Source organism: Apaloderma vittatum, unplaced genomic scaffold (assembly GCF_000703405.1).
Source record: "Apaloderma vittatum isolate BGI_N311 unplaced genomic scaffold, ASM70340v1 scaffold34718, whole genome shotgun sequence".
Classification (NCBI taxonomy): Eukaryota; Metazoa; Chordata; class Aves; order Trogoniformes; family Trogonidae; genus Apaloderma; species Apaloderma vittatum.
In genome coordinates this window covers 23,211-50,869 of record NW_009730823.1, presented here as the reverse complement: position 1 = coordinate 50,869, position 27,659 = coordinate 23,211, and the positions used below count along the sequence as shown (strand labels likewise).

Here is a 27,659-nt window from a genome sequence, read left to right as displayed (position 1 = left end):
GGAAGGGACCTCAAAAGATCATCTAGTCCTAGAAAAAACTTTTTCCACTGTGAGGCTGCCCAGGGAGGTTGTGGAGTCTCCTTCTCTGGAGACTTTCAAAACCCGCCTGGACGCGTTCCTGTGTGGCTGCCCTAGGGGATCCTGCTCTGGCAGGGGGACTGGACTAGATGATCTTTTGAGGTCCCTTCCACCCCCTAACATTCTGTGATTCTGTTACAACGACTTTGGTGTCTCTTAATTCTTCATCAGGTGTGTCACTTTTAAAATGTGTGTGGTAATGGAGCGTTAAAGAAAATTTTCATCTTTGGAATGTCTGGATTCTAAAATATTGTGGTGTTGATATAAGACGGCTCCCAAGTGGGTTTCCACTTGAAAGAGCTTTAGAAATTTTATTAGACAGGTGGTTATCACTTTGCTGATTTTGTTGAAACAGGGCAGGTAGGCTGTGCTACAGTGTACATTGCCTGACTGCTGAGCTCACTATCTTTTTACAGCCTACTTTTGAATAAAGTATAGGTTTTCCCAAGGAGAATTCTAAGTAAAAGGAATACTGGTGTTTCTGCTGATAAGCAGCTTAAACAGCGCTAGTGATGCATGCTGTCATGTAAGAAATTCTGCTTCCGTGTTTTCAGCCTTTGTTAAAGATGGTGTATATGTCCATGAACCTTGGAAGGGTCCTGAAGACGTGGCTGTATGCTGTTAGAGCAGGTGAAAAGCTACATCTTCCCTCTTTTTTCTGTCCCATAGACAAGACACCAAACCGGCTCTGGCATACATGACAGTGCTACTCTACTTCTTGCCACTCTTTTGGTCAGATAGAGGAATATGAGCAGATTGTTACAGAAGGCAAAATATGAGTATTAAGACAGAAAATAAGCTTTAGTTTTCAGAAACACATCTACCTTGATGTAGGTTTACAGGAGTTATAGGAACCTAGCTGTTTGTCTCGCTCTGCATCTGGAAAAAGACTCGGCTTTCTGTTGATAAGTCAGTATTTAAAGACTTGAGAAATGATGATGCCTATTCACCCTGTCCAAATAAGCTTGGCTGATTTGACCCCTGTTGTAAAACTTCTTAACTCTACCTGTTGGGGTTTTTTTTCAGTAAGAATCAGTCCTAGCAAGAGGTAGATGGAATGGCTAAGATCTAGAAATGTAAGCACTGAAAGTCAATAACAGAAAGTATTCTGCTTATGCACTTCAGTAAGCTTTGTTGGGCTTTTTCTATTCCAAAGTTCAAGTCTCAGATTGCCTAAGTAAAGAGTGTAGTTTGCTTTCACAGTCTCCCATTGTAATGCATCTGTATACTTTTCCATAAAGTGAGTGTATGCTTAACAATTAACAATTGAGCTGCAGTATTTCGTTAAGTTGCAGATTTTTTTAAAAAAACTATTTTATTTTTAATTGGAAGTTTAGAATGAAAAGGCTAAAATTAAATTGGATAGCTGCAATCTTTATGCTAAGTAAGTTATCTGCAATTATGGTAGGATTTTTTGGGCAGTGACAAAATAAGCCACCTTACTGGAGTTTACTTTGCTATGTAGAAAACTTTGCTTCCTTTCTATTCAAGTGAATGTTTCCAAACAATAATAAAAGCCATGCCCTACTCGAGTGAAGTAAACCAAAAAAACTCACAAAATTGAGACTTTGGTCATATTTCAGTCTCGTCTCTGGAGCAACCAGTGACAGGACGAGAGGGCATGGTCTGAAAATGAATCAGGGGAGGTTTAGGTTGGATCTCAGGAAGCCCTTCCTCACGGAGAGGGTGCTCAGGCACTGGGATGTCCTGCCCAGGGCAGTGGTGGAGTCACCGTCCCTGGAGGTGTTTAAGGAGAGGCTGAATGTGGCGCTTAGTGGCCTGGTCTGGCCGATGTGGTGGTGTTGGGACATGATCTGGACTTGATGGTCTCAGAGGTCTTTTCCAGCCTCAACAATGGTGTGATTCTGTGATTTACTTACTACAGTATTGACTGGTACTACTTAATGGTATATCCAAACTGTGGCTCTTTCTTTCACTGAGCAGTAGTTGATATTAGAGAATGGTTTATACAGTATACAATGCACCAGCACTTCATCCTGAAATTGATATTTTTAGAAATTTGAAGATCAGTTAGCAATGAATGTATTCATTGAAGTCTGTCTGGGCAAGTGATGCATTATGGTGATGTGTAATATAAATAATCAATGTATGTTGACAGTTTTTTTTTTTCTAGCTGTATTTTGTGGTGGTGTGAAATTAAATGGTGCTTTACCCATCACAAAAAAGTAACCCTGTAATTGGACTTTTGGCTTGCTTTTCCCAGTCTGTAATCTTTGGCTTCTCAAAGCAAGTCTGAATGGAGAAATATAAACAAGCTTGGAGTGTTGTTTTTTTTTTTTTTTTGCTGAGTGAAGAGCAGAGACTATAAAGGTTATGTTTTTTAAGGTCATTAAAATTCATGACTTCTTCCCATATTCTTATTGTGCAAATGTTTAAGCTCATCTCTTGTAAACTTTGCTGTTTCAAGTATGTTTACATAAGAGTTTGTAATAAAACTGTAACATGCATATTTTGTTTTTCTTATTTGTAGTAGTGAGTGTAAAATATAAGTCTGTAGCTGGCTTAACAGTTTTGAGCTGTATTTTATTTCCTTCTCGTTATTTTACTGTATTTTGTCCTGATAGGAACCAGTCACTACATTTACATCTGAAGCACTATGGTGTGAACTGCGATGACTGGTTATTACGTCTCATGTGTGGAGGAGTGGAGATAAGGACAATTTATGCGGCTCACAAGCAAGCAAAGGCTTGTCTCATTTCACGGCTAAGCTGTGAACGGGCTGGCACCAGATTTAATGTCAGGGGAACAAACGATGATGGCCATGTGGCTAATTTTGTGGAAACAGAGCAGGTATGTTACACTACAGTGCACATTGCTTGGCTGATGAACTCAAGATAAGCTTGTATGTTGATAGTTTTTTGCCCTTAATCAACAGATCACAAGTCAAGTCTGTAACCAACCGATATTGGAATAGTTCCTTTGCTGCTAAATAAGGAATCTAAGTAGGTTACGTAATTTGATGATCTTGGTTTTTAGCGTAGCTTAGGGGAAGGGTGTGCATGAGTTTGAGTTTCAATAGCTTAAGAAGCTGAACTGTTGTAGGTGGCTCTATTTCCTTTTAAGCCTTCTGAGCTGCAGGTGTGTATGTCTTTTGGCCTGAGCTAATAGTAAAGTAAAAGACCTTAGAAACAAGGAAAATAGAGTTGTGGCAAATACATGGTACCCTGTGGTTCAGGGAAGATCAAAGAATTCCTATTGTTATTTAACATGGCTTCTCTGAAAGGTAGTTTTTAAAGCCATTGTAATTCTGCTGCTTTTGGTTGTGTGACTTTGCTGTTAGGATATAACAGCGCAAGAAACTATTAAATCATTCTTTGCTGGCCTTTCTTTACTCACTTCTTATGATAACCTAGTTGGCAAGATGTTGTTCCTGCACCTGTATTCATGTGAGTGGGTATCTTTGGTTGACTCACTGACTCTTTGCAAAGCTGAAGTGACTTCAGTAGGGTTTTACCCAGGAAGTGCTCTGCTGGGACACATCCAGTTTCAGGAGTTTAGTCAGAACACTGCTGTGGCAGATTCTCTGTCCAAATTTTCTGACAGGCTAATGTCACTAGATGACTGTGGCATATTATTCCACTTACAGTTGCCTTTGCTCTGTACTTACCATTGTATTTTGGATTCTGATGCACAAAATCTGTGCAGGTGTTCCAAGTAAGCTGCAGTGTTGTTTTCTATGCATTGGTGTACTTTTTAACTGTCCTGACAGGAAAGTCTTAGTAGTTTTGATTTATTTTTTTTTTTTAAACAAGTTGCTCTTAGCACGGAATCTATTGTGAATCATGATTCTGCAAGGAAGTTTGAGTGCCAGAACTTCTGTTACGAATTGTTCAGAGCGGATAGAGATAAAAATATAGGGAACACAGTATTTTAGCTTGTAGTGTGGAATGTGTAATACGTAAAGATATTTTATTTGCTCTTTGTTTAACTATGGCTAAGAACCCAAAACCTATACTCTGTAATAGCTATTAATACTATATATTTTTTTTCTGAACAGGTGATATTTTTAGATGATTCTGTGTCATCTTTCATACAGATTCGAGGATCTGTTCCATTATTTTGGGAACAGCCAGGCCTGCAGGTAAGTAGGAGATAGGAAAATTATCTGTATAATTAGATCTATTAATGTCTTTTTAAACACGGTGATGTTTAGGCTGTTCTGCACAGTTACCTATTGGGATGAGGATATGCTTTGGGAGCATGTTGGTGCTATTTTTTAGTTCACCAATCCTGCTGCTCCTGAGTATCTGAATGCTGCTTTGCACAAGATTTAAATATCCCTTGCTTTGTAGATGTTTTCTCCCTGAAGTTCTGAGATTTTCTGCTTGGATTTAAATTGCTGTTTTAAAGTAGATTATCTAAGGGTACCCAAAGAGACTATTTTCTTCTGAATTGTTTTTGAGGATAAATTTTTTCAATAAGTCAGTATGTATTAAGAGATACTATACTATAATTTCATCCCGGTTTTCTTGAAAGAGGGATTATATCAGCAACTACTACTGTGCTGCAGTTTTTACAGGGAAGATTAAAAAGGTTTTTGCCTTGCAGTGACTCTAGATTCTTTAAACTAGATATAGAAACATTTTGCAGTAGAACTGCTCAGTTTAGATGCCTCTTACTCAAAACAAGAGGTAATTAGAGGATATGACTAAGTATATTAAATAAAAAAGTATTTTTTAGAAAATAAGAGGAATTTAAGAAAAGTCTATAAAAAGAATACACACTGCAGCAAGCAGAATGAATTTTTGAGATTTTGTTTAGGAATTAAAATAAATTTTTAGGCCATATTTTGGGTCAAAAGAGATATTGAAGAACAATTAATCACATGTGTGAAGACAAATAATATAATGTAATTTTCATGTTATAGGTGGGATCCCATCGTGTCAGAATGTCAAGGGGTTTTGAGGCAAACGCACCAGCTTTTGACAGGTGAAATAATGTCTTAAATTTTTATTACTGCACTACAAACCTCTGAGAAATGATGCATCAGAGGGATGGGATATGTTATTCCAAAAGAGAAGCTTTGTCTATAAAAATTTGTGATTCAGCAAAGCGGCAAACTGCCTAGGAAGCTTTTTCAAACTTCTACAGGATTGCTTGTGCCTTTGAGTACTTCCTTGAAAAGTTTGAAGAAAATTTGAAATAATGAAATGTTTTGTTAAATTGAAAAGAAAAATTATAACATGTTTACATTGAACAGTCTATATTTGACAACTGCTGTATAAAAGTAAAATTTATGGTTTTATTTTATTACTGCTATGGCACTTTGCCTTCACAGCCTTATGGGTTTAACTCAAAGTATGTTGTTAAATTGGTGCTGTTATCCTAATTAAATAGCAGTCAGTGGCTGTATGCTATTATTGAGTTATATTGATTTGTTTGGATATGACCTAATAAAAGGCTTGCGGCAGCTATTAAAGTACTCAGTATGTTTCTGCAGCATCTCAGTTGGTGGTGCGGGTGTTTGTGTTAATTTTGTGCATGCCAGATGAGCATGGAATTTTTCTTCTGTTAACAGGCACTTCCAAACTCTTAAAAATTTATATGGCAAACAAATTATTGTAAATTTACTTGGGGCAAAAGAAGGGGAGCACATGCTCAGCAAAGCTTTTCAGGTGAGTGTGACAGTTTTCTCAGTGTGTGTATCTTGGGAATTTGCCTGTTTGAGATGAAGCTTTTATGTAGTCATTGAAAAATGAAATAGATATGCTGTGCTCTGGAGCAACTCCCACTTGTGGTTAAAACTATTTATCGTAAAAGCATTACTTAAAATACATAATGTGAAATGAATTTTTAAAAGCTATATATACAGTTGGTTGTGTTTTATTATAGTCAGATTGATTACTGAAAAATTGTAACAGCAACCTAGACAACCTTGACGGATTTTCAGTTATTTTCATATTTTGTGCTTATTGGTGACTTATTTAAAAAATACATCTTTTTCTTTTGCACTATAAAATTGGTGAATAAGTAAATGATACTTTGCAGCCTTTAATACTGTGATGTTTCTTTTTAAAATATTCCCCTGGGAATTCCTGGGTATATTCCTCAGTATTTAAAAAAAATACGAATATAATTTAAGCATAAAAGCTGCTTCATGATTGCATAGAAATGTTTGTTCAGAAGATGTTAATTGTAAGTGGCCGTTTTCATGAATTCCCACTAGTTAGGTTAAAAATAACTCTCCCATTGTAGTCTGTAAATACCGATGATTTGAGAAGTTCTGTCTGAAGCCAGAGAACATACCAACAGCCATCTGTTATTTCCCTTTTCCTTTTTTTTTTCCCCTTTTCCCTTTGTGTTATGATGGCTGAGTATCTGAGGCCGTTCACTAGTATCTTTCCTTATCCGGCTGTCTTGGTAGGAGACATCAGCGCTGCCACGTGCACGTCAGCTCCCGATGCAGATCATAGCTTTGCCAACAAAGATTATGTGAGCGCTTCCCAGATTTTTCAGGGAATATTAGGGAGCGTTTTGCTCAAGCCACCCTCCACAGCAACCTAAATAATTTGTCTGGTTTTTTACAGTAGTAGTTGATGGAGTGTTTACTTGGTCCCTGTTGCTGGCAGGTGTGCCTCAGCTGGTGACTCTTAGTGAAGGGAATTTCCACTGAAGCAGCTCTTGGCAAATCAAAGCATTTAAACACTAGGCTGTAGGCTGTCTTGGTCGCCTCTCGTATAGCAAGGAAGAAACAAACTGTGACAAGAAAAAGGAAAGAAAACAGGGGGTTGGACTAGATGATCTCTAGGCGACCCTTCCAACCCTGAACATACTATGATTCTATGCAATATTAATCAATTCTGAGTGATTTGTTGAACAGTAGTGACTAAAGCGGTTTATTTTACTGAAGAGAATGCATATCAAAAAACAGGATAGGTAATAAAACAGCTTTAAAAACATTTGTAGCTTCTTATTTACCTTATACTACTATATGTACAGATATTAATATATTTATACTTGTTTTCTTCTCTCTTCATAATGTCAGAGCCACTTGAAAGCATCTGAACATTCTGCTGATATCAAAATGGTGAACTTTGACTATCATCAAATGGTTAAAGGTGGAAAGGCAGAAAAACTGCACAGTGTGCTTAAACCTCAAGTCCAGAAATTCTTAGAATGTGGATTTTTTTATTTTGATGGAAAGGAAGTTAAAAGGTTTGTGTATATAACTTCTGTAAATTTCTTCAAATTAAAGTATGATTCTGGTATGCTTTTCACCCCTTAGCAAGAGGATAAGAGAAAAAAATGTTATGTCTCTCATTGTGTTTTTATTGTATCCAAGATGTTGCTCAGCAGCTGAAATAGGAGTACCTTATTCTCTTGAAGTTTTGTCTCGTTCTGAACATGCTCTAAAAAACTTAATGGAAAATGTCTCTGAGACATTGATGGGGCGTGACTTAATTTCAGGCCCTTGACCTCATGGTTTTGGTGAAAATGGGCAATTGTCCTTTTACTTCGATGCACCCATGTGGGATTAAAGAAGGAATATTTTTCCATTTTCCTGTATAACGCTATTCGTATTTTCCTCAGCAGTGGAGCATACCATTTTGTGTTGTAAATGCTCATGTTCAGTGCAATCCTGTTCTAAATCTGTTAGCACCTGGGTTGCCTGTTTGAGAGATTCAGCTCTCCACAGCGCGAATGGGATGTCTGTTTTCTGCCCTGCTCTGTACTTCCCAGTCCTGCTGTGCTGGTACTTCTGTCCATATTTCCCCACCCCTTTTCCTTAAAGCGGAGTCTGGGCTTAGCAGGAAAAGGGAAGCAGGGCTCAAAATAGGCAACATTCCTGGTCTTCTCCCTTCCACACCCTTCCTCCTTCTGAGTAATGCCAGAGCAAACTGTTGAGTGAGATTCATGAGAAAGAGAATTGTTGAGTGAGGGGATTGTGGCACGTGCAGTGGGATTTCATCTTCTGGTGCAGTGGAAGAGGAGAAGAGGATTCGAGTGCTGCTCTGTGCTCTAACCTGGCTGTGGAATAAATCTCCCAGGGTAGGGGGGCCTGAATAAGATTAGATTTAGTCGGAGATTGCTTAGGTCCCACCTCAAAATGTCACTGACCGTTGTCCAAAAAGCTTGAAAAGTGATGTGACACTCCCTGTTGGGAGAACACCGTTTCGTCCTGATGAAGATTGAAATACTGTTATCACCCATCCAAAAGACTGTCAACAGAACACAAGAAAAATAATCTATGTCTTGAAGAATTGTGTTAATGAAGACGTGGTGACGATTTTTGTAAATCTGTGGACCATCTCATCTGGAGACTGTCAGATTTTTTTCTAACACAGATAGAAAGTTGTTTTGTGTTTCAAATAAAATACAGAGATAGTAATGAAAAGTGTAGTCTTGGGGAAAGGTTGTCAGAACTTTCTGCAATTTATAGTTAGATCTCCCAAGTGCTGATTTTGTTGGACAAAGTGTGTGGTAGAAATGGCAAAAGTAAGGAACGAATGTGTATTGTTGGGAGAGTTGTTCAGGATTTTGAACTCACAGCCAGGCCAGAAGAACGTTGGATGTTGCCTAATATGATTCTTCTGAGACCTCTATAGCATGAGTTAATGGGCTTCTCGCAAAGAAAGGCGAGCAGTTCAGAGTGCCGGAGGGCCTCAACCATCTGTCAGGCTGAGGCGAAGAGACTTATTTTACTTTTTTATTTTGAAGTGGAAAGAGAAGGTAACGAGGAGTTGAAATTTGCTTTAGTTTTATCACCATTTTGTGTTACTTTTAGTTTAGTTAGACAAATCCAAGAACTGTCCTAATAGGTTGGTGGGTTTTTTTAGTGTTTTTTTTTAACTAAGAGTTATTATTTCCCTCTGAGATTCTTGGGAAGTGTATTAGTTGGATTGTTAGAAAAGAAGACTTAATCCTGCATAAGACTTTAACAAAGCAAACAAGGAGAATTGAGAAAAACTGAAGACGACTCATGTTATTTGCAGAAAATAGTTTTGTATAGTGATCACTGCTGCAAAATTTGCTGCTGTTATTGGAGCTAACCTTCTGTTGCTGACGCATTTATAAACATACTTGTGATGACAGTAACATTGCACTAACAATACTCTGATTTACTATTCTGGTTCAGATCTTGATGTCCCTGTCTTTGTTGACAATATGCGTGTTAAATGAGTTATTTCACTTGTTTTCTGTCTCTCATTGTCCTTGGCACAGATCTCAAAGCGGGACTGTCAGAACAAACTGCTTGGACTGTCTGGATAGAACAAACAGTGTGCAGGCTTTCTTTGGCTTAGAGGTAGGAAAACCAGTGTCTAGATATACAACTGCTCCTGATGCTTCTGTAGCAATTAGGCTGTAAAAGTAGCATCAGCTTCCCTATGGAAGATGAGTTAAAATGTTTCATAGGTGGCAGTGAGATTTATAGCACGATGCCTTTCCTGTTCTGGAGCAACCAGACTTTAGTAATTACGAAAGCAGAAGCTGTGTAGTAGTTGTAATTAAACAGCAGTCATGCAGCATTATAAAACATGTTTGTTCTTTTTTTAGGTTCAGTTTCTTATTTCTGTTAAGGTTCAGTCTTGCAATTCTAGAGGAAGCAGTAGTGTTGTAGCCCTTCACAAAACAACTTACATTCACAGTTACTCTCTTAGATGAAGTCCTTTGTTATGTAGGATTAGTGTTCTTAGCATCTGCCAGTGCTGTGTGTTCATATTTTAACATCACTGTGCTGTGAATTCTTCATGGGACAATATCACAGTTGAGGATTTGGCCGCACTCAGATTGAGTAGGTATAAATGAACAGCGGTGTTCAGCCCTCCTGCAAGGCTGTGCTTCAGTCCATTTGCGTGCCATTGAATTGAAAGACAGTTTCTTTGCTTGCAGGCTTACACAGTTGAGCTTGAGCACAAGAACCTGATAGGAATTGATGGAGTAAAGTTGTACTGACTTGGCCAAAAGAGTAACTCTGAAAAACTTTTGACAGCTCCACTCATCTTAATAAACTAAGTTTTACTTGTACAGATTAAATCTGTAGCATGTTTAGTAATGAAAAAATATATGTGTTGTAACATCAGACTAAGTAAAAGGATTATTCTTTTGTTTCCTCGGTTTTATTTAATTAAAATGCTCTTGTTTTAGCATCTGTGGGAGGAATTTCTGTGAGAAGTGAAAAATCCGTTGGCTGTAGAACAAACACTTCTGATTCTGGAGTGCGTAGTGCTTTGTTGCTGCATTTACCAAGTGAACGCCCTTGTCAGTTCATTGGTGTTTTAGTCAAATGAAATACACAACTGTTTACCATCATGCGAAGACTCTGAAAATTTTTCTCTTAACATTCAACATCAGTACATACTGTAGGAGATACAACACAGTTTGAGAGATCTAATGCCTTTTTTCTCCATTGTTTCAGCTCTGCATGTTAGTTCCTGCCCAACCTTCAGAATTTTGCCTTTATGTTATTTTATGTTCATCATTTCAGACTACTCCTTCTTGCTGTTGAAAACCTCAAGGTTTTAAATATATTTTTTTTAAATGATACATTTATATACACTTTATATAAACAGCTTAAGTGCATTTAATGTAGACTGTGCGTCATGGAGAATTATTTGAGGTATGTTGATTGTAAGGGTAAAGATGACAGTGTGTTACACAAAACCAATGTGAATGACAGAAGTCGTTGCTGTTTTCACTGATCAGAGAGCTCTGCTGCTGCATTTAAGTAATAGAGGTCAGTGTGTTTGGTACTACATTTTTTGGGCAAGAATATGAATTGCTCTAATTCTAAATTATGTAAGTAAAAGCACTTGAGAACGAAAAATAGCTTTCCTTATAACTAGTAAATGTTTAGATGAAAATATTTGCAAAACAACTGTTTTAATTATTTCCCTGTATTGCTACCTATCTTTAAAAGAAAGTGAAGTGCTGCTTCTGAAGTTGCATGTCCAACAATAGCCTTTCAAACGTGACATGGTGCCAGTTTGTTCGTAGCAGTACATATAAATGACAATTCTGTTTTGTGTCTTTATGCTGAAAAAGATATGATGTACCTTTTAGGAAATACATTAAAATATTTTTTGTTTGCAAATGTTGTCTTCAACTGTTGCAGATGCTCACAAAACAACTGGAGGTATTAGGATTAGCTGAGAAGCCGCAGTTGGTTACTCGCTTTCAGGAAGTTTTCCGATCCATGTGGTCTGTGAATGGTGATTCTGTCAGTAAAATTTATGCTGGGACTGGAGCCCTTGAAGGAAAAGCTAAGGTAAAGAACATTTTATTAAAAATTTTAGTAGTATCAGTCTGGGTTTCAAAAAATTTTGTCATCGATAGAACAACTATGAGGTTTTCTTTTTTAAAATGTGCTTTTGTTGTAATCCTAAAACAACCAAACAAAAAAAAATAAGCATAAAAGATTGCTTATGTTGCTAACCAGATCTTTTTTGAGTATATCCTTTCTCAGCTATGCCCATGCCTCCCAGGTAACACCATTCTGTAGGAAAGGATGAGGCCCAAATCTTTGATTTCTTTAGATCATAGTTCAGAAAAATGTATATCCAAATCACCTTTCATTATTTAAATTTTTCTCTCTCTATCTCTGCCTCCTGTTGTTTCAATTTCACTCACTACATCTCATTTCTTCTGAAATGTGTTTCACTGGATGTTCATGCTTCTAGTGTTTATTAACACTGTTAAATTAAACAGGTTGCATCCAGATCTTTTTGGTTTGCATGGTTGTTGAACTATTTCTTTTTAGTTTTGCGATTACTGAAAAAAATCCCAATTCTGCTTCTATCTTACTTTCTAATGTTGTGATAACAATTTGGTACTACATGACAATGTAATGCTCTGTTTCTCTTCAACTTGTTTTGTCTTTGTGGATGCCTGAGTTATTCAGATTTCCTAATGCTGTCTTTTATTTTACTTCTAACAGTGTTGCTTTTTTTTTTCCATAATTCTCTATTTGTGGGTTTGTCAACGCAAACAAATGTTGAACCATAGCGATTTTTGCTTTTAGTTCCTTCAAGAATTTCCTTTCGCACTGTTCTTTTTATTCAAGTATGCGCTGCTTCTCATTCCATGTTATATGCTCTGTACTCATAGTCGAGTGTTTTTACCATGACTTTTTTTTTTTTAATTTTACCATCACTTGTTCATTCAAACCGTATCAGGGTCCTTCTCTACACAAGTACAAGATATTGCAGTAATCTACATAAAAAGAAAATAAGTAAAATAGACTCATTGCTTGTTCTGCTCTTAACTGGTGCATAGAAGACTTTTTCATTTGGGAGCTGCTTGCATTTTAAAATAGAGTGAACTTTGGTTAAAGATGTTTAGTTTTATTTTCTTACAAAAATGTCACCCAGACTGTCAGGAAAACTACAGTGAGTATTTTATGGGATGTCTCCCCTTCTCCTGACTTTCTCGTTCAGTCTTACTTGTTTCTTTTCCTAAATTAATAGCTTTCTGCCATTCGCTTGGCTACTTAATTTTTTACTTTGTAAAATGCGTTTGCTGTATTTCTACTTCCACTTTTAATGTTCAAAACACAGAGTACGTTTACTCTTCTGTCTTTGTAATAGCACAAGATCCCTGCCCGGGTACAACTATTAGTGAGTACCATGTCTCATAAATCAAACACAGCATCCCTGACAGAAGTCCATCTCTTTGAAGATGATCTTTAATACCTGCAAAGCTGTACAATACTTGCCATTGTTTCAGTGAAACCTGGCCAGATTTCTACTCCATATCTTTTTGAGTACTCTGATAATATATTTTAAAATGTAGCTTTTAAGTTGTTAGTTGTACTTTCATTTCTCAAATGAAAAGTTTGATGGTTGACATTTTTCCATTTCTTGCTTGTTAGTTTGATTCTTCAAAGTCCAAGAGTGCTTAGAAATAAAAATATAAAATTTTAGGATGGGAGAAAAAAAACAAACCTTAAATGTCTTAATATGCATTTCTATACTGAAAATCAGTCCTATCTGAAATATTATAATACTCATTACATCTAACTCCTTACCTACTCTTTCTTTTGCTTTCTCTGGGTTCCTTTCAATTAATTGCCTGATATGTGAATGGTGAGTGTGGTTTTTTTGGATCATGTCTTAAGTTATGCATTGTCTGACAGAAAGGGAGGAGCATCCTATTAAAACCCTAGTGCAATAGTATGCTCCCTGACACCTCATCCACATTGTCTTCCAAATATTGTGGTACCAATTTCCTACTACTTATCCTTGACAAAAGAGGAGTTTCTTTCATGTTGTCTAGTACAATTCATAGAATTAAATGATGGATTAGCGTGGTTTTCTTGTGTTTTATTCTTATGCATTTAAGAGACCTTCGTGAACAACGCAAGCTGTAAACTTGGAGTATTTTTTTATAATAATATCATACCATGCAGCATCCCTGATGGATGACACTCTGAATATCATATACGTATATCAGCATGTGTTTGCATACACCTCACAGGCAAAATACACCTACATTCAGGAGACACAATAAACCACATAATCAAGAAAATGTCTTTGTGCCTGTTGGTGTCAGTGCTGTGCACCCAAACTAACACTGCTGGTTTTTTAATCAAGCATGAGACTGTGTGGCATGTTGGTTACATGATCCTTTAGGTGTCTGACCCACAGGGAGTACCTGTAGTAGCAGTACATCTCTTGGAGGTTCTTGTTTAGTTCAGGTAGTTGGAGGCTGCTCTTCTGAACCACTTGTGAGCAGCGTGTGCAACAACTGTGCCTTTGGATCTATGTCGCTTGAGATTAGTGCGTGTGTTCCTTCCGGGATACTGCATGAGACTTGCATGTGATTTTTAAAAGTTACACAGTCTTCGTAGGTTAAAGCTATCTTTTTTTTTTAACATGGATATTTCAGAAAGTGAGTTCTGAACTAATGTGCCTGTATGTGCATATACATATGTATTCATGTATCATGACATTGGGACTCAAGTGCTTGCTTGTCTCTCACTATTTGGGGAAAAGTCCAAAATCCCCAGTCATGGTCTAAACATGGCACCACATCAATTTAATTTTGGAAGACTGAGGATTTAGAGAAAAAAAAATGTTCCCTACAGTATTTTGTTTGATTTTAAGTAATTTAAACTAGAATAATCTGGTTTTCAAGATTTGCTTTGAAAGTATTACTGTGTTGTTTAGCATTTTGGGGATGGGGAAAGCACACATCATATATAGTAGGCTGAGAAGACTTTATTTAATGCTTAAAGAAGGAAATTGCCTGAGATTTTAAAATCATGAATGCAGTTGACAAATATATTACTGAATATTGCCAATGTTATTGTGAGCAGTGTCCAACATAAAATATTTTATACGTGTTCCTCCCTAACAGGCTGGAAAGCTGAAGGATGGTGCTCGTTCTGTGACTAGAACGATTCAAAATAACTTTTTTGATAGCTCCAAGCAGGAGGCCATTGATGTTTTGTTATTGGGAAATACCCTAAATAGTGATTTAGCAGATAAAGCACGGGCTCTCTTAACCACCAGCAGTTTACGCGGTATGTGTCTTTCAGGATTTTAAACTGTCTGATAACTATTTGGTCTAAGAAAGCTGTATGGAGTCTGTTTTCAAAGCAATATTTGAAAGTACAAATGCTATTTTATGTTCTGTTGGCTTCTTAAGAGGTGAAAGTTACTTCTGCTTTACTAATATTACCAAACTAACATGCTGCAGTGATTTCTTTTACTGTTTATATTTTGTTGATGTCTGGTTCTGCAGTAGGTAAATATTTGTGGAGCATATTTGTCAGAACTTTACTGTAGATGTATGTCAGATATGTTCTGTTCAGTTCTTAAATCCATAGTGCTTAATCCGTAATTAGCAAGTGTTAATTATGACAATTATGTACTGGATGTGGGGAAAAAAATAACGATTTATTTAAACACGAGGTTTTTTTAATTGATTGCTAAACATCTTCCTTCATTTGATCTGTCATGTCAATGAAAAAATTCTCACCGTGTTGTTAAACTAGATAGAAAGCATTTACTCTTTTCTCAAAGATAAGAATGCTGGATTTATCTTCATTTTGGTTTCTAAGGTACTGAGGAAAAAAAGGTATTTTGATAATGGAAGAAAATTTAAGATAACAGGACCTATGAGAAAGTTTGTTATGAATTATTTTCCATCACAATTACTATTTTTTTGTGTGTGAAAAGCCTTTCCCAGGAAGATGTGTACCACAAAAGCTTGTCAGGCCATGAGTGAAATTCTAAGTCAAAATAGGAGAGATTTCAATAAGAAACTCTGCTTCGGCAGGGTAGCCCTGTGGGACTCAGGTGGTCTGCTTACAGGCAGGTGTGCCCGCCTGGTCAGAACAGGGAGCTGAATGACAGCATCCTCCAGGCCCAGACAGAGGTGTACCCTATGTGGTCTCCAGGGCTGCAGCCAGACCCCATCCTTCTGCAGGGGAATAGCAAATGGGGCAGATGTAGGGCTGTGTTTAGAGTATTCTCCTGGGATATAAAAAATAGAGAAACTAATTCTTGGGCAAAGACAGAACTTAAATTTGAGTCTTCTTGCCAAGATCCCAGGTAAAATTGTCCTAAATCGTGGGTTATTTCCATTATTAGGGATTGATAACATTCTTAATTTTTCCTTTTCTTTCTTTGTTTTTTCCTCTTTTCTCATGGGCACTTCTCAGCCTTGTATGAGAAAAGTGTGTCAAAGCTTCAGTGCAAATCCGTGGCCTGAGAAAAAGAAGTCTTGCTCAGTTGTAGTCTTCATCTTGTGGGTAGTTACATATTTCTTCTGTGGAACCTGAAAGACTGTTTTCCTCTCATTTCTTTACCACAAGGTTTCATGTTATTGGAACTTACCCTTTACGTGAAACCTGCTAAATCAGCCTCCCCTCAAAATTAGTTGAAAGTCATTTTCATTTCTTCTCACTTCCTCTGTGAATGCAAGCTGTCCTCTCAATATTTGCAGCTCCTGTCAGCTGAGTAACATTAATCTCTCTTCACTGAATGTAATTTCTTGGCAATGTCTGCTGGATGGTGAATTAACTGGAGAGATACTTCATAATGCATAAAGCCAGTATTAAAAATTCTCTTTTCTTCCTTTATTAGTACTATTGTGGAACTTCTTAGATTTTTGTGGCATAAAAGATGTACTTTAATTGACGCAAATGGTTGTGTAATAAATTGTGTATTACAGCATGTTCTTTCACGTGGTTCGAAAATTCTAAAAACCTATTTTTTTTCTTGTTTCCTTCTTACTGCATCCGTAGTTTCAGAGCAATCATTACAATCAGGTATAGTATAGTAAATTAAGCTGTAAATATCTGCGTAGCTATTGTTCTTCTCTGGCTTTTTTCTTGTGCCTATTTGCATAATATTTGGTTGTGGGCTCATATTTTCCTTGTAGTGTTTGGATCTGGCTTTCCTGTGCCCTGGGAATTAATCCAAGAAAAGCTCTGTAATACAAGAAAAGTGAAAATATGAAGGGTCAAAAATGTTGCAATCCTGATTGGGCATGACAACAAAAAGAGGCAACCAATTATTTGGGTTTTATTTTTGCAAATGCTGTATTCTATCCATAGGGGAATTTGCTTTTCTATCTGGTTTGTACATTCTGTATTTTTATTTTGTATAAATGTTTCCTTTAGGTTAAGAGATTAAATTCTTCAGTAAAATATGCAACTTCAGTGTATTTGATGTTAGCCTTGTGTTCTTCATAGAATTGTCAGGGTTGGAAGGGACCTTAAAGCTCATCCAGTTCCAAGCCTCTCGCCATGGGCAGGGACATCTCCCACTAGATCAGGCCCCATCCAGCCTGGCCTTAAAAACATCCGGGATGGGGCTTCCACAGCTTCTCTGGGCAACCTGTGTCTCACCACACTCATATGAAAGAACTTCCTAATGTCAAATCTGAATCTACCCTGCTCTAGATTAAACATTCTTGCATGATACAGACTGTTTTTCTATTATCTCCCAGCAAAAGTTAATGTGAAAACTCGTAATTATTTTCATTGTAAGTTAGCAACATAAGCAGAACAGTACCTTTGAACTTTGTTTCCAAAATCATCTGATTCTTAGTGGAAATTCTCCTTTTTGTTGCAACTTAAGTTGTTTACATGAAGCTGCTTCGTATGGGGAGATGATATATACATATTCCTTATTTTTAAAGGAGAACTGGAGACGTTGTCAGTTGTGCAACACTTCATCATCTCCTTTTTCCCAGAAACTATAATTGATAACAGAATAATGCTTGTATGTTCAGATTTTACTATGTGTTGAGAGTATCTAAATGTACGTTTCTGAGCTGTTGCCTCAGTGGAGTTGATTTTACTGCTTTTTGGAAGAAGGTTCAGTGAACACAGATCAGATGCTTAGTTTCTGGGGGAGAGGAAAGAAGATTATTCTTAATACCTGGGAATACAATGGGAGAAGGGAAAGAAACAAGGAAGGGTCTTAATAACTGTTCAGACAAGTCTTCTGTTAGAAGAGAACAATGAAGTTGTGGACAGTATCCCCTGAACCTGCGTAGGCTTGCCTGGTAGCCACTAGCCTTGCGTAATGAAGATTGACAAGGGAGGGTCCTTGGAAAAAAGCATAATATTTTGTTGTTGAATAGATTGTTGTTCAAATACACTTGAAATATTTGAAGCTTCCTCCCCGCCGTTTGTCTGTTTATTGGAATAAACTATTTATTGGAATAAACAGTCACGTCGTCACATTAATGGTGTTACCATCTAGACTATATCAGCTTATATCTCATGAAGAGTCATACCTGTCCACTGCTTTTTAACTTCCTGATGTAACATTTCACCTTGGGTTTCATCTGGATACAAATTGCATGTAATGAAACATATCTCCAGTAATTTGGATGCTGTAGTAAAATAGCTCAATCTAGTTCAGTTGCACAGAATATCCCACGGAGAATGAAATTAATATTCCCTTTGTAGAACTGATTTCCAAATGTCTGCCTGACTGCAAAATAACCAAAAATGTAATTGACTGAATTTTTAATGTTGCAGAGTGAGATACAATTTTGTTGATAAATAGCTAAAAATGGGTAGGAGAACCATTTTTGCAGGAGGCTCAGGAGCTCTGAAAAGCAGTTGGCTCAGTATTTTGGAATAAGTTGTTTTTTTCTTTATTCTAATTTAGAAAAGAGTTATTCTACAATTTAGAAAGCTTTCTAGTTTAAAGGTATGATTCCATCCTAGTAAGATTATTCACATTAGGACTTCATGACAATATCGGGGTTAAACAGGCAACAATTTGATTTTACAGCTTTTCTTAAAAGCTCCTTGGTAGCAGATATAGATTATTTAAAATTAATCTGCAAACTGTGAAACTTGCAAAAGAAAAAGAAGGAACTGAAGTAAAGAATGAAAATCCAAAGTCTGCTTTTAAATTTGTTCAGAGTACTATGAAGGCTAATCTGTAAGGTCTTCAAAGCAGCCTGGGATGCTGGTTTGGGTTCCTTGGGTTCAGCTAATCCTTTGGATGGCTGCAACATCTCTTGGATTGGATTCTCTTCAGTGGTCAGGTGCTTGGGTAGCTTCTGTCCTCGACCCTTGGGGGCTTTTCTGGCATTTGCTTAACTTCTTGACTTGACTGTTATCTAGTGGTAGGTATTTTCAGAAGTAGACCCAGTATCTGGCTCTTACCTGAAGGTGTAAAGTGTTTGTTTGCATTAGGAAATATATCTGTATATCTCTAACTCTAGTGTCTGACTACTGAATAATCTCTCTTGTTTGTTTGTTTCTCTCCTTTACAAATGGGTCATTACTTTCTCTCCCATCTGGCAGATAGAAATAAGGCACAGAGAAAGGCTGATGTGACAGAGAAATTAATTTGTTTGTTTTTAATCCAAGCCTACTGTCCTCACTCAAGCAGAATTTTAGGAATTCAGCTGGCCTAAAAAATAATTCAGACTTGTGGTTTAAATAACTATACTCTAATATGATCAAATAATGTGCCTTATCTGATCAGTTATTTTTGCACTTCTAGAACTTAACATATCTGTAAGTTTGCTTTATAAGGAGATTGAATTTCCTAAATATGATCTGTGAAAATGAGGTAGATATCTGTGTTGGCATGTTTGAAAAATACTCTTTTCCACAGAGAATCACAGATATAGTGGAAGAATGCCAGATATTTATTTCTTTTACATATTATTTGTATATATATTACTTTGAGCAAGTTACTGCTGCTACCCAGTGAAGTAATATGTCTGCAAATATGCTTTCCCGTATGAAAGACTACATTCATCTTGCTTTCACATTTTAACTTTCTATATGTCCCGGCATGGGTTTGTTGCTATTTTCTAAAGGGAAAGATCTCATTGCCAAGTTCTTCAAAGAAACATTCTATATAAAAATAATATCTTTTCAAATGTTGTTCTTACAGCATCTGTGAAAGTACTAAAGAGTATGTGTGAAAACTTCTATAAGTATGCAAAACCGAAAAAAATCAGAGTCTGCGTCGGGACGTGGAACGTGAATGGAGGGAAGCAATTTCGAAGTATTGCCTTTAGAAATCAGACTCTAACTGACTGGCTTCTAGATGCACCAAAGTTAGCTGGCATTCATGAGTTCCAAGGTAGGATTTGTATTTTTGTCAATATTTTCTTGAAAACACAATAAGATCGTAAACTTTAAAATAGATCTATGAGATCTTGGTTCTTAATTATCAGTGACAAAATAACTTTTTTAATGGTTAATTGTAGACCGCAAAAGCAAGCCTGTAGACATATTTGCCATTGGATTTGAAGAAATGGTGGAGTTAAATGCAGGAAACATTGTGAATGCCAGGTATGTGCTACAATCTGTATGGTACCAGTTTAGTGGATGATCGTATTTTTTGTGTAAAATATTATTTAATTTTTTTTTCTCTTGTTTTGTAATGGATGTGATTAGTCTGGAATAATTTTGACTGTGTTCCAGTTTTCTCTGCCGGTTTGTGTGCCAGGATTATAGGCTTCATCTCAGCTTTCCCTAGCAAATCTGTGATATCTTAGATCATGTATAATGTAATCTCAAGGATTCAAACAGTCAGTACTTGTCCATAACTTGGATTGCACCTTCAGCAGCTCCGCAGCCTTTTCCTTCATTTAACACTGAAGGAATTTACCTGCAATGTTTGTAGTGTTCTGGTGTTTCTGTGCCCTTCCTATTATTGGGACCAGTGAGTCCTGTGAAATTCCTTCTAAAACCATGTATTGTTGGTCTGCCTTTATATAGTGTCTTGCATCAGATTTTGATCTGTATAAAGCAAGGTTGTGAGCTTTTATTGTCATTCCATGGATTACACTTATATATTGTCCTGGAGTTCAGATTTTTCACCCCTAGCAGAGCAGGTTATGAAAATATGTTTTTTACCAGTAGTGGGTGATACCAGTGATGAAGTCTTTATATGTAGTCCTAGGAATGTATTCACATTGTCCATTTTTTTGTCTGTCTGTCTGTCACCCACTAATTTCACACTGTGTCTGGTTAATGCTGTTTCCAGGTCTGTTGTTTTCCATTTATATCCAATGCTAGCTCTGAAAGCCATAGTCTATTAGTTCTCCCAGGAAATTTCTTCTTGATCTAAGGCCATGGACATCTCTGTTTTTCGGTATTGACTGAGCTCTAGGCTAGGAAGTAACTCCCTCAAAAAATTCTTAGGTTTTGCTCCTCTAGTCTAGCCTCGGAAGCACAGGAAAGATAGCCCTGGCTCCTAACATTGTCTGTGGTGTTTAGAAAAGTGATGCGGTGTTTTCTGAAGCTGAATTTGAAATAATGATGTCATGACAGTCAGGTGCCTGTGTCTCTGCTAGGAGGCATTTGAGCACCATTCACAACTTGGCCTTGGCTTACTATCCCAAGGTTTCATTAAGGTTCTGATATGAAGTTTATTCAACTCAATCAACAGTTTAGATGCCTGATTTGTTTTAAAACTGCTATTTTTATTCTTGCTGCTAGCACAACCAATCAGAAGCTCTGGGCTGCTGAACTGCAGAAGACTATATCAAGAGATTACAAGTATGTGCTGCTGGCTTCTGAGCAGTTGGTGGGCGTCTGCCTTTTTGTGTTCATCAGGCCCCAGCATGCTCCTTTTATCAGGTCAGTGAACACACAGCTGTGCCCCAAATTGGGTCACCTTCCTTTTGCTTTGTATTGCAAGCTGACATACAAGGGCCCTAAGAAGCATATAGAGCTCTAAAAGAGCTGTTCAGTCTTCTGGGGAACTGGTTGCTTAAAATCTTTATAAAATCTTAGGGTTTTTTAAATGCCTCATCAGTTGCCAAGAAAGCTTGAAAAGCTGAAGTGTCGTGTTGTTACCTACTAGATAGCCACTGGCATTTTTTGAAAATCTCCCAGTGGCCTTACTGCTGAAAGAACAATGTGAAAATATTCTCTTACCAACATAATGTCACACTCAGACATACTTAAAGTTGTTAACTTCTGTGCCATTGTATTTGAAGATTTAATAGTTGTTTAACTCTTTTAGGGATGTTGCTGTTGATACCGTAAAGACTGGCATGGGAGGAGCCACTGGCAATAAAGGTGCAGTAGCAATTCGGATGTTGTTTCATACATCCAGTCTTTGCTTTGTCTGCAGTCATTTTGCTGCAGGGCAATCGCAAGTTAAAGAGAGAAACGAAGACTTCGTAGAAATAGCTCGCAAGCTCAGTTTTCCAATGGTAAGCAACCATCTTCAAATTCTATAATGAATGAGAAGTTCTTTGAGATCCAGCAATGTCATCCAAAAGCTCTATTTATTTTTTCCCCCTCTTCAGATTCCTGTGGCAATCAAATTTCCTTGAGTTAGAGGTCTCAGAGTTAATTACGTTGCCACAATTTTTATTAAAATAGATGACTGCAGGAAGAGTAGACCTTTCCAGTGCAATGGCTGATAGATATGATGACACATGAATTCACTTGCATTAGGTTTCAATGATTTAGCGTAGGAGTGAGACCTTATAGATTCCTGACACGCAGTAGAACTTCTGCAGACGTGGGATTTAATCACCTGTGACAAAAAAAAATTCATGGGAAACAGCACTATTTTCAGTACGCAAAAATGATTCTTGCTAACTTATTTTAGCTTCTTGTTTGCTCATTTTTGTCAGGTTGCATTGTACAGTTCTGTACCATATTCTCATAAATTACCGAACACCAAGTAAATACTTGACAATTTTATCAGTGCAATGAAATGCTTCATTGAGATTTAAAGCTGTATTAAATTTTGTAGTCAGACTGTCCTTTTATAGTTTTTATGGCGCTATGCAGGAGTCTGACATCTTATTTTACATGGTTTTTTAATTTTTAAGTTTGTTCCCATGGTCATATTTCATTTTTTCTTGAAAGTACTGTATTCTTGTGGTCCCCAGAAACAGTTTCCTGAATGCTGCTGTTTTCCCCTGCCAGTGTATCTGCTTTGATTTACTTAATGACAATGGAAAAATCAAAACAAAAGTAGAAGTTCTCACTTTAAACCCTAGGCTGTGTTTAGACTTAGAGTCCTTCTGTCGCTTCCTAGCCATGAAAGTTGTATGTAACTGAAAGTCTTCAGTTAAATCTGAATAATAAAGCCCTCAATTTGCGGTTTGCCAGGATATTGTGTCACAAGATCCCAGGGTAGTGTTTTGCTCTCCTTTGCAAGCTCTTTGTGACATAGGTAGCAGTCATCATCTCAGAGCAGACTTTTAAAACAGAAATAGAATGATGAAGAATTTTAGAATCCAGTTTAGATGATTCATGTTTCTTCAGAAATGCAAACTACGTGAGAAATGTTACTGCTTTCGTATTCTGTGTGTGTGAATACAATTAGCTGTGTTGATCTCACCATGTGAACGCTCAATACTAACATGTATTTCAGTTGTCCTCATCAACTACAAATGATTTATGTTTTACAGTTAAAAACTGAATTTCTGCACCTGGGAGCAGTAAATCTCTCACTTGGTTGGTTTTAATTTCATTGTGTGGTTCTCTTTTGTAGGGAAGAATGCTCTTTTCCCATGACTATATCTTTTGGTGTGGTGACTTTAATTATCGAATAGATATTCCAAATGAGGAGGTCAAGGAGCTAATACGACAGCAGAACTGGGATCCTCTTATAGCAGGAGACCAACTTATCAATCAGAAAAATTCTGGACAGGTATCTTAAAAATGTTACTGCACTTAAGAATATTTTTTCTTTGTCGCTTTAGTAATTTTCTGTGATGCTGCTGTAAATCTGTACCCTTAGCATATTTTACTTATCACTTCTGTCTAGGTAGAGATATGGAAGGGTAGGACACCATGACATTTAGTAACTTATTCATAGTAATTGACCTGAAGAGGCAGCGGTACAAATAGAGGTACTAGCTGTAGGAAAGAAAACGAAACTGCCATTTTGTTTTAGAAGGCCATATTGGAGTTTACTCAATGCAATATTTCTCTTTTTATCAGGTACAACTATTTACAAAATATTTAGAAACATTATTTTGCAATGTTACTGTTTATCTTAAATTGCTGCAGTAATAGGTCAAATGCTGTTACTGTCATTCTGTTGGAAAAAGGGATAGTCCAAATGGTACCCTTTTCACTTACAAATCAAAAATCATGGAATAACAAAGTCTGAAGGAAACTCGAATTTGAGATTTTTTTGGGGCTTCTTGGGAAGCAGCACATAAGAATTAAAGGAATATTTATAATGAGTCAAATTTTATGTGGAAGTGTGTATTCTGTCTTTCCAGCTTTTTGTGGGAATACCACAGATGGTAAAATGAGAGGCATTCCTCTGTTGTTAGTTTTGTCTGCTTGCCAGCATTTTGTGCTGGTGTCTTGTGCACCAGAACAGGAGGAAAAACACTTGGCCAGTTTTTTTATTTTATCTTTTTAACAGCCCAGTTCCTAGAGAAAGAGACACACGTTCAACTGGGCAGACAGATTGTTAATTCAACCAAAACCAGAGAGGCCTGAGGGCTTGGGGACAGTTACAACAGTCATAAAGCTGGAAAGATCTATGTAACAGAATATGGAAAAGTCCCAGTCTGTTGGCTTAGGAGGAGAAGAGGAGGTACTATTTTAGGGTAATATTTTGTTATTTGGAAGTGTCTGGCTAGGCAGCAGGAGATGTCAGCTGACTAATGAGGGTTGCTCCACAGTTGTTACCTGTGACTGTTACTTGATGTATCTTCTGCTCAAGAGAGGTGTTTGCACAGCGACTGTTGTTGTAAAAGTAGATTCAGAATCATAGAATGGCCTAGGCTGGAAAGGACCTTAGAGATCATTTAATCCAACCTCCCTGTCATGGGCAGGGATGCCTCTCAACTAGATCAGGCCACACATGGGAAGTAGTTACCAAAGGCAAAGGCACTAATAAACAGTCTCAGAAGTTGTGGATCCTCTGACATTGATTTTTAAATTGACTGCATTTCAGTTTATCTTTCCAACAAGAAAAGCAGGCTAACCTGTCATTTGACGCAGACTTGACTGTAAGAACAAAGTTAGATTTATATTTTACAGATCTCTGATGTGAAGTAAAACTGCCTGTAGAAAATTAGGCTTGTGACTGGAGCTGGTTAGGTTAACTAAAGGGTTTTAGCTTATGTCTAGTTTAAACACTTAAAGGAGTGAGCAAATCTACTGGCCTTCCAGGGTCTTGTATCAGCTGGCTGTATCTGTTTATGTTGTAAAGTACCTAACGGATTTTAATTCCTTTTTGTTGACTTTGTATCTCTAGATAGCATATGTACCCTTGGCAGATAGTTTCACATAGTATCTCTTCTTATCCTATTTTCCTAGTCGCTTAGGATGAAATAGAGATTTTATCTCTCTTACTGTTACATGCTCTTTCAGGTCATATTTGAACGTATTTAAGACTGGATTTTTTGTGTGGCTTTTTTTTTTTCCTCTTCCCCCTTAACTCTTGTTTATTGGTGGGGCATCTTACATTGCCTATTCAGATAGGCACATAAAATATAAACCTTAATTCCTAACTTTTGCTGACACATGAGCAACTAACCAACTAATTAAAGTACTCTGGACAGTGTCTGTGTTCTGGATGACCTCAAGTTCTAAATGACATTGGAGGAACAGAAGGTTGCTCCTGAGCCTGGGTTTAAAGATATGAATGTTGACATAGTTCTGTTTAATGATGATCTGTCTGGGTCACTAGTTAGTCTTACTGGCAAATGTGGAATGTTTTGAGCAGATAAAATTTGAAGAAGGATTCGTATTATCAAATGACCTTTTTTTGTGTGTTTCTTCTTTTTCTTTTTTTTGAGATGGTTATACAGGTTTTCACTGTTAGAAAAGAGAATTCTGATTAGTTTCAAGCTGTTTCCCATCTGTTTCTATCTTCTGGCATGACACAACTGCTTTGTTTCTTACAGATTTTTAGAGGATTTTTGGAAGGGAAGATAAATTTTGCTCCTACGTACAAATATGATCTGTTTTCTGATGACTATGACACCAGTGAAAAATGTCGCACACCGGCATGGACAGATCGTATTCTTTGGAGAAGAAGAAAATGGCCTTTTGACCGATCAGGTTGGAGTGCTTCCTTAGATTAAAATATTCTCTTAACTTGCTTCACAGTGCCAGTGATTCTGAACTTCTGTCACTGACTTTGTGTGAGAATCTGATATTTCAGTAATTCAAAAAGAACTTCTGGGTTGTTTTTTTTCTGTAGAACACTTGATTTTAGTTTACTTTTTTTTTTCTTCTTATAAATAGCTCATATCTTAAAGCGTATTCTTGCAACCACTGTGTTTTCCCCCTTTTGTTTTCATGAATACTGAATGTAGCTGAAGACCTGGATCTTCTGAATGCAAGTTTTCACACTGACAGTAATGTCCCTTATACGTGGAATCCGGGTACTTTGTTGCACTACGGACGAGCAGAACTGAAAACATCTGATCACAGGTTTCAGTTTTCTTTTATACCTTACTTCTTAATCACTGAAAATGTAATACTCATGTTTATATATTTTGTTGCTCAGATATTCTGCTTACAGGTTTTTCTTGTGGTTTTTTTTTTTTTTGTCCCCCAAGGCCTGTGGTTGCATTGATTGACATCGACATCTTTGAAATTGAAGCGGAAGAGAGACAAAAAGTTTATAAGGAGGTGATCGCAACGCAAGGACCACCTGATGGTACTGTAATGGTCTCCATCAGAAGTTCTTCGGCAGAAGAAAACTATTTCGATGATAACTTGATTGATGATCTTCTTCAAAAATTTGCAAGCTATGGTGAAGTTATACTTATAAGGTTAAAATGATTTTTTTTTTTTAATCTCTATGCCTCTTCATTGTTCCCACTTATTTCCTGAACACAGTTACTTTCTTAGCGGACTTCTCAGTTGTAATCTGCTTCATTTTTAATATTTGGATTTCAACTTCAGTATCTTTAGGGCTGAAAATTAGTTTTGCGTACCTGTATGTGCCTCAGTTTTCAGACGTAATTCTTCCAGTTAATCTTTATTTTTGAGGTAATGTATCATACTGACTTTGTCAGAATTCAGAGTTAAAATTTGCTGTTTATGTAATTTTGTATTCTTAAATTAGGTTAGTCATTTTAAATGAACTGAACATGAGAGGATTCCTATCAGTGTTACATTTTCACTAAGAACTTAATTGCACCATAAGTGTTGTAGTGTTTTGTTCGATTTTGGGGAGGCTTGTTTTGTTTCAGAATACTAAGGAGCATAGTCCCAAGTCCATAGTATGATGTTACACAGAGCACCTAATACAAATATCTAACCTGTAAGCCACACAATTACTATTGAATATGTAACTGTAGTCACATATTTTTTTTTAAATGACAGTGCTTTCACTGTGTGATACTTTTCTGGTTTGTTTTCACTTAATTTTTGTTTGGGTTTTTTGTTGGGGTTTTTTGTGTTTTCTTTTTTTTACAAGGATACATTCAGTTAAAGCTTGTTAGCCAGTTATAAGTTTTTAAATGAACTTTAAAAAGTAATTTTTCTCCTTCAAATGAAACACTGAAAAACCTTTAAGAAGCTTCAAAAGTTAGTAGGTAGGATAAAGTTTTTTAATTATTGTTTCAAATGGATTTTGCAGGTTTGTGGAAGACAAGATGTGGGTAACATTTTTGGAAGGAAGCTCTGCTTTGAATGCTATGAATTTGAATGGTACTGAGGTAATGTAAAAATTACTGAACTTTCATATAGCAAGAGAAAATCCACCTTCTTAAAGAATACTTGGGTAGTTTGGGTTTTTTGTTTGACTGATGCATTTTAATTCTTAAACATTTTTTCATGTTCTGTGCTAGACAGTTATGTCTGATATTTGGGTTTTTTACTTTTCTTAGCCACATAATGTTATGTTGAGTTTCAAAAGCCAGCTGAGTGAAGTATCAAACTTTATTTTTATGAGGAGAGCTATTAGAAAAATGAAGATCCCTTACTGAGGGGCATCTTCATCAAATGAGGGATTTTTTCATTGGTGTTTTTTTTAAATGATTTAAAAAGCAGAGTTTAACTTTGAGTTTGTAGTAGGAACCAGTTTATCGTATTTATAGCCTGCGGTTATCTGAAATTCATCACTGCTGTTCTGCAGTCACCTTAAAATGTCAAAGTTTCAGCTCTCATTAACTTCTGTAGGGCCAGTACTTAATCTCTGTAGAAATTTTAATTTTCATGTTCAAGTTTTTATAGA

General features: G+C 36.8%; 1 protein-coding gene across 1 annotated transcript in view; it reads left to right on the top strand.

Moving 5' to 3' along the window:
- Positions 1-2,663: 2,663 nt before the first annotated feature.
- The window catches only part of SYNJ1 (synaptojanin 1), a gene marked incomplete at its 5' end in the record, with an annotated part of 46,068 nt that continues 21,072 nt past the window's right edge, over positions 2,664-27,659 (top strand). Inside the window, 17 exons of the mRNA XM_009874928.1 lie at positions 2,664-2,889; positions 4,097-4,180; positions 4,967-5,028; positions 5,618-5,714; positions 7,085-7,254; positions 9,262-9,343; positions 11,153-11,305; positions 14,395-14,560; positions 19,419-19,610; positions 19,738-19,822; positions 20,975-21,115; positions 21,504-21,696; positions 22,995-23,153; positions 25,375-25,531; positions 25,789-25,906; positions 26,035-26,250; positions 27,063-27,141. Coding sequence (XP_009873230.1) covers positions 2,664-2,889; positions 4,097-4,180; positions 4,967-5,028; positions 5,618-5,714; positions 7,085-7,254; positions 9,262-9,343; positions 11,153-11,305; positions 14,395-14,560; positions 19,419-19,610; positions 19,738-19,822; positions 20,975-21,115; positions 21,504-21,696; positions 22,995-23,153; positions 25,375-25,531; positions 25,789-25,906; positions 26,035-26,250; positions 27,063-27,141 — 2,380 coding nt within the window. The remainder of the gene's footprint in view (positions 2,890-4,096; positions 4,181-4,966; positions 5,029-5,617; positions 5,715-7,084; positions 7,255-9,261; positions 9,344-11,152; positions 11,306-14,394; positions 14,561-19,418; positions 19,611-19,737; positions 19,823-20,974; positions 21,116-21,503; positions 21,697-22,994; positions 23,154-25,374; positions 25,532-25,788; positions 25,907-26,034; positions 26,251-27,062; positions 27,142-27,659) is intronic.